Source organism: Triticum dicoccoides, chromosome 4A (assembly GCF_002162155.2).
Source record: "Triticum dicoccoides isolate Atlit2015 ecotype Zavitan chromosome 4A, WEW_v2.0, whole genome shotgun sequence".
Taxonomy (NCBI): Eukaryota; Viridiplantae; Streptophyta; class Magnoliopsida; order Poales; family Poaceae; genus Triticum; species Triticum dicoccoides.
Window position 1 is genome coordinate 59,861,034 of NC_041386.1, and position 12,112 is coordinate 59,873,145.

General features: G+C 53.2%; 1 protein-coding gene across 1 annotated transcript; it reads left to right on the top strand.

Moving 5' to 3' along the window:
• The first annotated feature begins 8,554 nt into the window (after window positions 1-8,554).
• On the top strand, window positions 8,555-11,306 carry LOC119284967 (G-type lectin S-receptor-like serine/threonine-protein kinase At2g19130). The gene has a single exon (XM_037564154.1). It carries the CDS (start codon window positions 8,602-8,604, stop codon window positions 11,077-11,079), a length of 2,478 nt encoding a protein of 825 aa, XP_037420051.1. The 5' UTR covers window positions 8,555-8,601; the 3' UTR covers window positions 11,080-11,306.
• Window positions 11,307-12,112: the final 806 nt, after the last annotated feature.

A 12,112-nucleotide genomic window follows, 5' to 3' on the forward strand; every position in this document is an offset into this window, starting at 1 on the left:
AGCAACTTAGCACAAGTCAAGCAATCAACCTACACATGCAAGTCTAAGAGTATAGCAACGGAATATAAACATTGCATATGAAGGTAAAGGAAGGAGATTGGATGGAGCAAACGCAATGTAGACACGGAGATTTTTGGCGTGGTTCTGATGGGTGGTGCTATCGTACATCCACGTTGATGGAGACTTCAACCCACGAAGGGTAACGGTTACGCGAGTCCACGGAGGGCTCCACCCACGAAGGGTCCACGAAGAAGCAACCTTGTCTATCCCACCATGGCCATCGCCCACGAAGGACTTGCCTCACTAGGGTCGATCTTCATGAAGTAGGCGATCTCCTTGCCCTTACAAACTCCTTGGTTCAACTCCACAATCTTGTCGGAGGCTCCCATGTGACATCTAACCAATCTAGGAGACACCACTCTCCAAAAGGTAATAGATGGTGTGTTGATGATGAACTCCTTGCTCTTGTGCTTCAAATGATAGTGTCCCCAACACTCAACTCTCTCTCATAGATTTGGATTTTGTGGAAAGATGATTTGAGTGGAAAGCAACTTGGGGAAGGCTAGAGATCAAGATTCTTGTGGTTGGAATGGAATATCTTGGTCTCAACACATGAGTAGGTGGTTCTCTCTCAGAAAATGTATGTTGGAAGTGTAGTCACGTTCTAATGTCTCTCCTTACTAATGAAGGAAGGGTGGAGGGGTATATATAGCCTCCACACAAAATCTAACCGTTACACACAAATCACCAAACTTGGTGGGACCGAATCATGAAACTCGGTCAGACCGATTTAGTTCAAAATGTGAACATTAGGATTTTCGGTGAGACCGACATGCCAACTCGATGGGACCGATTTCATTAGGGTTAGGGCATAACGTAATCTCGGTGAGACCGATCACATAAACTTGGTAGGACCGATTTCTGTAATAGGCAAACAGAAAGTTGGTCAGGCAAACTCGGTGGGACCGATTCGCTCATTTCGGTGAGACCGAAATGTTATGAAAGGGAAACATAGAGTTTGCATTGCGAACTCGGTGGGACCGATCGCTCATCTCGGTTGGACCGAAACATTACGAAGGGAAATAGAGAGTTTGCAATCCCATCTCAGTGAGAACGAGATCCCTATCGGTGAGATCGAAGTGACTAGGGTTTCTGGCAGTGGCTATGTCAAGTCAACTCGGCGGCGCCGGATAGATCAAATCGCTAGGGCCGAGTTTGACTTTTGGTTTGGGACATATGTGGATATGAGAAAGTGGTTGCGGGCTTTTGGAGCATATCACTAAGCATTTTGAGCAAGCGAGCCATTAAGCAACACCTCATCCCCTTTTAATTGTATTGGCTTCTCCTATGGACTCAATGTGATCTTGGATCACTAAAATGAAAATGTAGAGTCTTGAGTTTGAGCCAATATGTGTCCCTAGCATTTTGAGGGGTCCACATTCCTAATCCATGCCATGCCAATCATTGAACTTTCTGAAATGATCATCTTGAAATAGCATTAGTTCAATGCGCTATATGTTGTTAGGAATTACCAAAACCACCCAGGGATAGTTGCACTTTCAGAAGACCACCTTTCGTCAGGATAAGATGTACTACTTGTCCCATTTCAAATTGGCCACTGTGAGATCCCTTCCCGCCTATGTTTTAGGGGAAGAGGATCGAGGTCACTATAAATATAGGTTATCCACCATCATAGAAAGGATCCGACCTTGGTTGACTCAGTCCCTCACCCATAGACCTCGTGAGGTTGTTCATCCCTTGTACTAGTTCATCCTCAGCCCCTCGTGAGGCCAATCCACCACAAAGCAGGAGTAGGGTCTTACACCGCAAGGTGGCCCGAACCTGGGTAAACTATCGTGTTCATCTCCTTCCTTGTTCATGCGGATTGAGCTAGGCAGTGGGGTGACGGGCTGGTAGGCTAGATAGGTTGAGTTCTTCGCACATGCCCTAGAGTTTGAATCTTTCTTGGGTCTGCGAAGCCCTGAATCCGACATTTGGCGCACCAGGTAGGGGCATGTCGAAGCTCTGCCTCTTCATCATCTACGCTCCGCCGGTGCTGCGTGGTTCCCATGGCAGGCGCCACCCCACCCGTCGGGCCGCTGGGCTCATTCGGAGACATCGCGGGCCATCGGGCCTTTTCCCTCGCCCTGCGGCAGGTGCGGCGGCCACTGAAGTTCAAGCCAGCATTGCCCCCACGGTACGACGGTGCGGCGAACCCACGGAGTTCCTCCAGGTGTACGCGCGGGTCATATGGGCGGTGGGCGGCGACGACAAGGACATGGCGAACTGGCTCCCTATGGCCCGCATGGGCGTGCCGCGCTCCTGGATGCTCAGCATATCAGAGTCTTTGGTGGCTTCCTAGGAGGAGATGTGCAGCCTGCTCATCATGCGTTTGGCGGCCCCGATGCCCCATGCAGTTGCGGCCATCCTCTATGGGTCGTAGGTGCCGGCCTTGGGCCGCCACGTCAAGCAGCTTCTTCATCGGGTGGGAGCTGCTCAGCCGCGGCAGGAGGCTCCTCAGGGCCTTGTTGTGCCTCAAACCGCCATCACCTTCGACTCCAGGGATCACCCCAAGATCACGGAAGGCGTCGGTGCACTCCCGATGTTGTGCACGCCCACCATCAGCAACGTCGCGGTTATTGGGACCCTCATCGACGGCGGTGCTGGCCTCGACGTCCTCTTCGTGGAAGCCTTCAATCCGCTTCAAGTGCCATACGACCAGCTCACCCCCACCAGGCCCTTCTCAGGGGTGGTCGATGCCTCCATCGTCCCCCTAGGGAAGATCCGCCTCCCAGTCACCTTCAGCACGCGCTACAACTACCACACCGAGCTTATTGACATCGACGTCGCCCGCATCGGACTCCCATACAACGCTATCCTTAGGTATCCGGCCTTGCCAAGTTCATGGCGGCGACACACCCTGGCTACAATGTTGTCAAGATGCCAGGAAGTAGTGGCATCATCACCATGGCGTGGGACACCAAATATGCACTCCTGGCCCTCAAGCTCGCCTTCAAGGCCGCGACGGCCACACGACCAGCCGCTAAAGACACTACAGAGGTCCCTAAAGCCGCACCTACAAAGAAGAAGCAATTGTTCTCTCGGGATCGGGCCGAGACGAAGTAGGTGCCAGTCGATGACAGGGGCTGAGGCCCCACCTTCACCATAGGCGTTGGCCTCCCCCTGATCAGGAAGAGGCGCTAGTCGGCTTCCTTTGAGCGGACAAGGATGTGCTTGCATGGGAAGCGACGGACTTGCTCGGCGTCCTGCGAGATGTGACCGAACACCATCTGATGGTGTGCCCCGTGACAAGTAGACTGACTCCTGCCTACATCTACTACTATTACTCCACACATCGACCGCTATCCAACATGCATCTAGTGTATTAAGTTAACAAGAACGAAGTAACGCCTTAAGCAAGATGACATGATGTAGAGGGATAGATCCAATCAATATGAATAAACCCCACCTTTTTTCCTTAGTGGCAACAATACAAATATGTGTCATGTCCCCTTCTATCACTAGGATTGAACACTGCAAGATTGAACCCATTACAAAGCACCTCTCCCATTACAAGAAAAATCAATCTAGTTGGCCAAACCAAATCAATAGATCGAAGAGAAATACAAAGCTATCTTAATCATGCATAAAAGAGTATAGAGAAGACTCAAATGATATTCATAGATAATCTCATCACAAACCCACAAGTCATCAGATCTCAACAAACGCACCGCAAAAGAAGATTACATCGAATAGATCTCCAAGAACATCGAGGAGAACATTGTATCGAAGATCAAAGAGAGAGAAGAATCCATCTAGCTACTAGCTATGGATCCGTAGGTCTGTGGTAAACTAGTCACACATCATCGGAAGGGCAGCAACGTTGATGTAGAGGCCCTCCATGGTCGAATCCCCCTCCGACAGAATATTAGAATAGGTCTCCAGATGGGATCTCACGAGGAAAGAAACTTGTGGTGGCGGAAAAATATTTCTGGTGTGCCCTCTGGTATACGGGGAATATTTGGTTATTTATGGAGCTGAGATTAGGGTTAGAGGCGCCACGGTGGGCCCACAAGCTCGCCCCCCTAGGGCGCGCCTGGTGAGCTTGTGGCTCATCCGTTGCCCTTCTGGCCTCCTCCCGAAGCTTCCAAGGTGTCTTATGGTCCAAGAAAAATCGTCAAAAAGTTTTATTCCGTTTGGACTCCGTTTGGTATTGATTTTTTGTATAAGACAAAAATAAGGAAAAAAACAGCAACTGACACTTGGCACTAGGTTAATAGGTTAGTCCCAAAAAATGATATAGAATAGCATAATAATGCATATAAAACATCCAAGATGGATAATATAATAGCATCGAACAATAAAAAATTATAGATACACTGGAGACATATCAGGCCACTTGACCCATATTTGGGCATCGTACTTCCGCGGAAGAATAAGAGCTAAGGCCACTAGCGCCAACAACCCTTGTTGCCCACATGGCCAAGAAGCAAGCCAGCGCCACCATCACTGAGCCTACTGAAATCGGCCCTGGTAGCCCGCCATCCAGGACCACTGCCTTGGCATCCACTATTACACATCACACCGACGCCAAAACATGCTGACGCCACCCACATGATGAGACACGACCACCCCCCACCCCCCGACCCAGGGGACCCCGCCACAACGGAAGAGCGGTGAGAGGCCAATGTCGGTGCTTCGGTCACCCGACAAAGAGGCACCATGCCACGTACAGGTGAATCTAGTCCTAGATAAGGGGGGGCACACCTTTCCCTTGTACTATCGATTAGGCCTGTAGCACCACCGAAGGGGGCATCAATGAACATGCCATCAGACCTAGCCACTCCATATCTTGACATGGGTGGGGGGAGGGGGTAGGCAGCCGACACCTTCAGCCGCCCCGGTAGCCTCAGCCACACCAACCATTCCCGCCTACGACGCTGTCCCCGTCCATCATGGGCTGCCATCTAGCCGCTGAACAAAGTCAACATTCTCGTGGAGGAAAGCCTGCACCACCCTTCTGGCGATGCGTGAACGCCCCAGCACAAGCCAAACCGGCACTGACCGCCATCGAAAGTGTACCACCACGGGCCACGGGCGCGCTCTCTGTCAGCGGAATCTACCTGTGCAGAGTCGGCCGCCCGCAACCCATGCAATCCAAACCCCTCGCCGCCCACAGAACAACCTAGTTGAACTCGCCGCCGCCACCATAGGCGCGCATAGGCGTCACATCACCATGCTTGCATGCAGCTATAGGACATCTGTTGACGGTGTTTTTTTTGCCCAAATTGTGACCAAATGACATTTTTTTTACATGACGCCGCCCACAGAACAATCTAGTTGAACTCGCCGCCGCCACCCTAGGCGTGCACATGCGTTACATCACCGTGCCTGCATGCAGCTATAGGACACCTGTTGAAGGCGGGGGTTCTTTTTTGCCCAACCAAATGACTTTTTTTTTTACATGACAGCTATTTTTGGGTGTTTGCTGTAGATGCTTTAAGCGCGGTTTACAAGTGCCACGCCAGCCAGTTATGTGGCCTGGTTTGCGAACCACCCGTGGCTGGATGGTTAGAAAGACGGTGATATCCTCGGCCCACCATGAATCAAATACTAGTGCTCGCATTTTTCTGGATTTATTTCAGATTTTTCGGCGATGCACGTTCAGTGGGAGGAGACGTTTCTGTTGACTACGACACGTCTGTGGTGACTTCATCAATCTCAAGATCATATGGTAGCTCAGTCTCTCGAAGATGCTCATAGGGGCAGGATGCACGTGTGTGTTCATAGAGTGAGTGTATGCGCGTATATATGAGCACCTACGTGTGTACCGTGTTAAAAAATAAAATTCGTGGGCTGGTTTGTTTCTCACTTTATCACTGCCCTAAAAACGTTAAAAAAAATTAAAGTTTCTCTGGCTGTTCCCGTCGCACAGCGAATTATCTCAGAGGAAGAAAAGGCCGATATTTTGGGTCCGATTCATTGAACGGCTGGACGCTTACGTCTCCGCCCTGGGCATCGCCATGCACGGCAGCTCGACAGCAATCGACACCGTAACCGCGACGGCCAACCAACAGCAATAAATCGGGGCCCTTTCCTACCATGCATCGAGCGACGATTTCAACCCTTGGCAACAGGAGAAGGGCGCAGCGTCCAAATCAGCGGAGCAAACTTCTCTGAATCGTCGTCGCGGCCGCATCCTCCATTCGTTGGCGTCTCCGTCGCTCATGCTCATCCCTGTTTCACTCCTGATCCGTGGGCCGTCACATGTTACCCGAGTTAATGGAGTACGTCGCATCCATTAACTCCGTTTACCGAGTCTTTGGGCTGTCACGGCTGATCGATTTCTTCACTGATGACATGCATCCGCCCAAGAGTACTTGTCCGTCTTTGGCGATATTTTTCAGCTAGCCGGAATTAACGGGGGATGCCATCCATCAGTAATTACTGGGTATGTCCAAACTCAGAGTGCTGTTCGCTCAAGAAAATTATACTGCACGGCTGTGCCAGTACCTGATCATCGCCTGTTTTTTTTTTTTTTTGAAACGGAGATCATCGCCTGTTTGTAACAGGTACACGTTTCCATTATCTCAAGTGGGACGCAGTACTCGCGCACATTGATTTCCGTTGGCCTTTTCGGTTGATGAATTGTTGAATGCGGGTGGATGAAATGCCGGGCTCCAAAGGATAACGCACGCCTTGATGCTGCGTGTGCAAGAAAACGCCAGCACGTAGTACTTGCCTAGTTGCATGATTGCATCATCTCTCGCCGCTTGCTCAACAGATCCTTCAAACAAGCGACACCAAACCAACTAACAGGCCAGTGATGAAACATAAATTATATGCTAAGTAAGCAATGCTGCTTGCAGGTCACTGCTGGCAAATGAGTGAAAATCCCGAGGCCAACTTATGAAATGATGAAAAATGAAACACAAAGGACTGGAAATGAGCCGTGCCACAGAAGATTGGCGCCTGTTCTCGCTGTTGTTTTCGGCGCTATTAAGTTCGTATGTGACATTATCATTATTTTTGAAGGGAACGTTACATTACTTGCTGACTTGCTCTCTTCCCAAAAGGTCTTACTTTTCTCCAAAATGGCAGGACGTGATACTTTTCGGAAGTACTAAATAGTTCATTTAGCATGTTCATTCTCGATGACATTTTTCGTTCTACCATGATTGATACACTGCCAAACGAAAGTGAGGCACCACCGCAAATTATTTGGGCAAAAAGACTCAGAGATACAACGGACGTTCAAAACTTTCTTACCGCCGAGTGTTCTGGCATGACTCTATTCACAAATGCTCAAATCATGATAAGTTTGGTGCAGCCTTGAAACAGGCTCGCCCCACGCATAAAGCAACGACCAAACTAAACAGTCAAATGACACATGGTGAAGAGGTAGCCCTCTTACAAAGTAGACCCCGGGATCTCTGTACAACGCAAAAACTATGCTACCGAAGCAAAACACCGTGAGGTCAGAGTACAACGCGGCGCAGGCTTTCCTCCACGAGCCTGAGCCACGTGCAGCTAGACCTCTCGCCGCCCACACGACCAAGAGGGGAAGCCGCAACACCGTCATGAGGCCCGCTGGAGAGCCAACCATGGGGGCCGCAGTTCGGGGCCGCACCCGGGCATCCTTGTCCCGAGACACCGCCACCCATCCACCTCACGACACACCAACCCCGACAGTAAAAGACCAACCTTCCTCTCCTAGCCCGACATCAGTCTCCGGATCTGGGTCAGCACCTCCAACGTAGGAGGCAACAACGCATGCATCCCCTACCAGTCCCGACCGACCTTGGGGACACGACCCTAAGCCTGCCAACGGCCGCTGCCAAGTTGAGCTTGCACAATACCAAGTCCATGGTCATCGGTGCCACACCGCAAGACGGGGAAGCATTGTCAGGACAACCACCACACCCGCGAAGACAACACTCACGAGCATATCGTGGGCCGAGCCCAACCTCGCCTACTCAGAGAATCCACCCGATCTGCCTCGGGTCCAGATCTGGCCTGCCCAAGCACAAACCCTAGGTTAGAGAAGCTGCCATTGTGCGCGTAGCCGACACCAGCCCCGCACGCTACCAATTCCGACCCGGAAGAAGGGAGATTGCCAAGCCACCGCCGCCCGAGCCGCCAGCCAGACCGCGGACACCGTGCCGCCGTAGTCAGCACCAGCACGCACCGCCGTCCTAACCCGTTGCGGCCCCCAAGATAACTGTCCGCGGCCAGGGGCCACCGCTGCCGCCGTTCGTCAGTGGATCTGCTTCAATCCGGTCTTCATTCATTTGTAGAGTCTTCTCTGTAACTGGAATTTTGTGGATTTTTTGTTTGTCAGTTGCCTGAAAATTGGGAGGAATTGACATCCAACGGTCCTGATAGAATCGACTGGAACGTAAGTCGCTTTCAGTCAGCATGATCCTTAGGCATTCCAAAAATGAAAAATATAGATTTTGGTGGGGAAAATGAAACGAAGGCTAAATTATTTCGGCTCGCCAGGTTAACCCAGGCTCGGCTACTTATTCATCGGCACCAGCAGAGTGCAGACAAACCAATCATACCCAGATCGTAGCAAAATCCTCCAATTTGCATGCCACCATGCTCCTCCTCCTCCTCCTCCTCCTGCTCTTCTCCAGCCTACAGCTCCCCACGACTGCCATCGACACCCTCGCTCTAGGCCAAGCACTCCCATGGAACGAGACACTGGTGTCCAAGGGCGGCGAATTCGAGCTCGGCCTCTTCTCGCCCGGCAACTCCGGCAAGCACTACGTCGGCATCTGGTACAAGAAGATCTCCAAGCAAACGGTCGTCTGGGTGGCGAACCGAGAGCACCCGATCGTCAAGCCGTCGACCTCCCGCTTCATGCTCAGCATCCACGGCGAGCTGCTCCTCCTCACGATGCCGTCGGACACCTTGCTGTGGTCGTCCAACGCGTCCTCCCGGTCGCCCCCGAGCACCACCGTCGCCACGCTCCAGGACGACGGCAACCTCGTGGTGCGGCGGAGCAACGCGACGTCGTCGTCTGCCTACGTGGTGTGGCAGAGCTTCGACCACCCCACCGACACCTGGCTCCCCGGGGCCAGGCTCGGCTACAACAGGGGCGCCGGCGTCCACAGCTTCCTCACGTCGTGGACGGACGCCGAGAACCCGGCGCCCGGCGCGTTCACGATGGAGATCGACGCGCGCGGGCAGCCCAAGTTCGACCTGTTTTCCGACGCCGGCGGCGCCGAGCACCGCCAGTACTGGACGACCGGCCTGTGGGACGGCGAGATCTTCGTGAACGTGCCGGAGATGCGGTCGGGCTACTTCGCCGGGTTCCCCTACGCGCGCAACGGCACTGTTAACTTCTTCAGCTACCACGACCGGATCCCGATGATGGGCGCCGGCAACTTCATGCTTGACGTCAACGGGCAGATGCGGCGGCGCCAGTGGAGCGACATGGCAGGGAAGTGGATCCTCTTCTGCTCGGAGCCGCACGACGCCTGCGACGTCCACGGTTCGTGCGGCCCCTTCGGGTTGTGCAGCAACACCACCAGCCCGGCGTGCCAGTGTCCCGCCGGCTTCGTCCCGAGGTCGGAGCAAGAGTGGAAGCTGCAGAACACCGCCTCCGGATGCGAGAGGCGGACCTTACTGGACTGTACCAAAGACAGGTTCATGCAGCTGCCGAACCCCGTGCAGCTCCCGAATGGCTCATCGGAGGCCGCCGGAGTTAGGGGTGACAGGGACTGCGAGCGCACTTGCTTGAAAGATTGCTCCTGCACCGCGTACGTGTACGATGGAACCAAGTGCTCCATGTGGAAGGGCGAGCTCGTTAACTTGAGGGCACTCTCGATTGACCAAGGTGGCGATCCTGGCCTCGCCGGAGCTGTCATTCACCTCCGCGTCGCGCGCTCCGAGGTGGCAGCGTCGTCATCGTCACCGGCGCATTCTTGGAAGAAATCGATGGTGATCCTCGGGAGCGTAGTTGCGGCCGTGGTGGTGCTCCTGGCAAGCCTCGTGATCGGGGTGGTGGCGGCGGTGATGCTGCGGAGGCGGCGGGGGAAGGGGAAGGTGACGGCGGTGCAGGGGCAGGGCTCGCTGCTGCTGTTCGACTACCAGGCCGTGAGGACCGCGACGAGGAACTTCTCGGAGAAGCTCGGTGGAGGGAGCTTCGGCACGGTGTACAAGGGCGTACTCCCGGACGCGACGCCGGTGGCCGTGAAGAAGCTGGACGGGCTCCGGCAGGGCGAGAAGCAGTTCCGAGCGGAGGTGGTCACCCTGGGCGTGGTCCAGCACGTCAACCTCGTCCGCCTCCGGGGCTTCTGCTCCGAGGGGAACAAGAGGGCGCTCGTGTACGACTACATGGCCAACGGCTCGCTGGACATGCACCTGTTCAAGGGCGGCGGCTCGGCGGCGAAGGTGTTGAGCTGGGGCCAGAGGTACGGCGTCGCGCTCGGCATGGCCAGGGGCCTGGCGTACCTGCACGAGAAGTGCCGCGAGTGCATCATACACTGCGACATCAAGCCGGAGAACATCCTCCTCGACGACGAGCTGGGCGCCAAGCTCGCCGACTTCGGCATGGCCAAGCTCGTGGGCCGCGACTTCAGCCGCGTCCTGACCACGATGCGCGGCACGCTCGGGTACCTCGCGCCGGAGTGGCTCGCCGGCTCGCCGGTCACCGCCAAGGCCGACGTGTACAGCTTCGGCCTCGTGCTGTTTGAGCTCGTCTCCGGCCGGCGCAACAATGCCCCATCGGAAAAGGGAGGCTACGGGATGTACTTCCCGGTGCACGCCGCGGTGAGCCTGCACGAGGGCGACGTGGTCGGGCTGCTCGACGAGAGGCTGGCCAAGGAGGCCGACGTGAAGGAGCTGGAGAGGCTCTGCAGGATCGCCTGCTGGTGCATCCAGGACGAGGAGGCTGACCGGCCGACCATGGGGCTCGTCGTGCAGCAGCTTGAAGGAGTCGCCGACGTCGGGCTACCGCCGGTCCCGTCCCGGCTTCACATGCTGACAAAGGTGAACGCAGGCGCCGGTGGAGGTGAACAGGATGAATTCTATTCGGAGAGCAGTAACAAACTAGCGACAGAAAAGGCGTGAGAGCGAAAATTAGCCACATCATATAACTCGAGTGGATTCTCAAAAAAAAAAAAAAACTCGAGTGAATATGAAATGCTTGTATGGTTTTTTTAGGGGAATGCTTGTATAGTTTGAAGGTACTCCCTCTGTAGAGAAATATATAAGATCACTAAACGCTCTTATATTTTCTTTTATACAGAGAGTAGTTAATTTTCGACCCGCAAAAAAAAAGAGTACTAGTTAATTTTCGTTGTGTGCGTCGGATCACGGAAGTTCGAAGGAGCAGTGCCCTGGTAGTAATACTCGTATTGAGTTAGTGGAGTACTATGTTGAATTTTTAGGGTGTTGTGGAGATTCCTGAATCTAGAAAATTTTAGAACTGCATTACATTTCCTTGGTCTTGTTTTCATAGGCGAAAATCCTATGCTTGCGAGCCCTACTTAGAGCATCTACAATCAAACCCCTTAAATCCCTCCTATATGGCCGGCCTCGTCGCCGTGACTCGGTCAGAGCCCCGGATGCCGCCGTACGTCCTGCTCCTCTGGTCATATACCTTGCCCTCGAAGTGTTTCACAAAATGTCCAAGCTGTTTTTTTTTTTGTTTTTTAGGTAAAACGATGAATTTGTCAGATGAGTAGTTTCAGAATAATGATCTTGATGGATTCATCCAACAAGAGTTTGTCGATTCGTCGGGTCAAGAGTACATGATGATGATGAAATGGAGAAGGAAGTGGAGCATATTCTAAACTTCAAGGTTTCGCTCAAAGGAGGGAGAATTATACACCAGGATATGAACGCTGGCGCATGCCTGCTGTACAAGGACTGCTTTCAACCTGAGCCAAAATTCCATGATGGGTTTTTCCGACGTCACTTCTGGATGACCAAACCCTTGTTCTTGGGGTGTGGTGGAGGGTGTGGAGGCACATGATCCCTACCTCACTCTAGAAGGGATTGTTATGGACAACCGACATTCTCTCCTTTGCAGAAATGCACAACTGCTCTGAGGATGCTTGTATTAGGATGCTTGTATTAGGTACTGCCACGAATGTCGTTG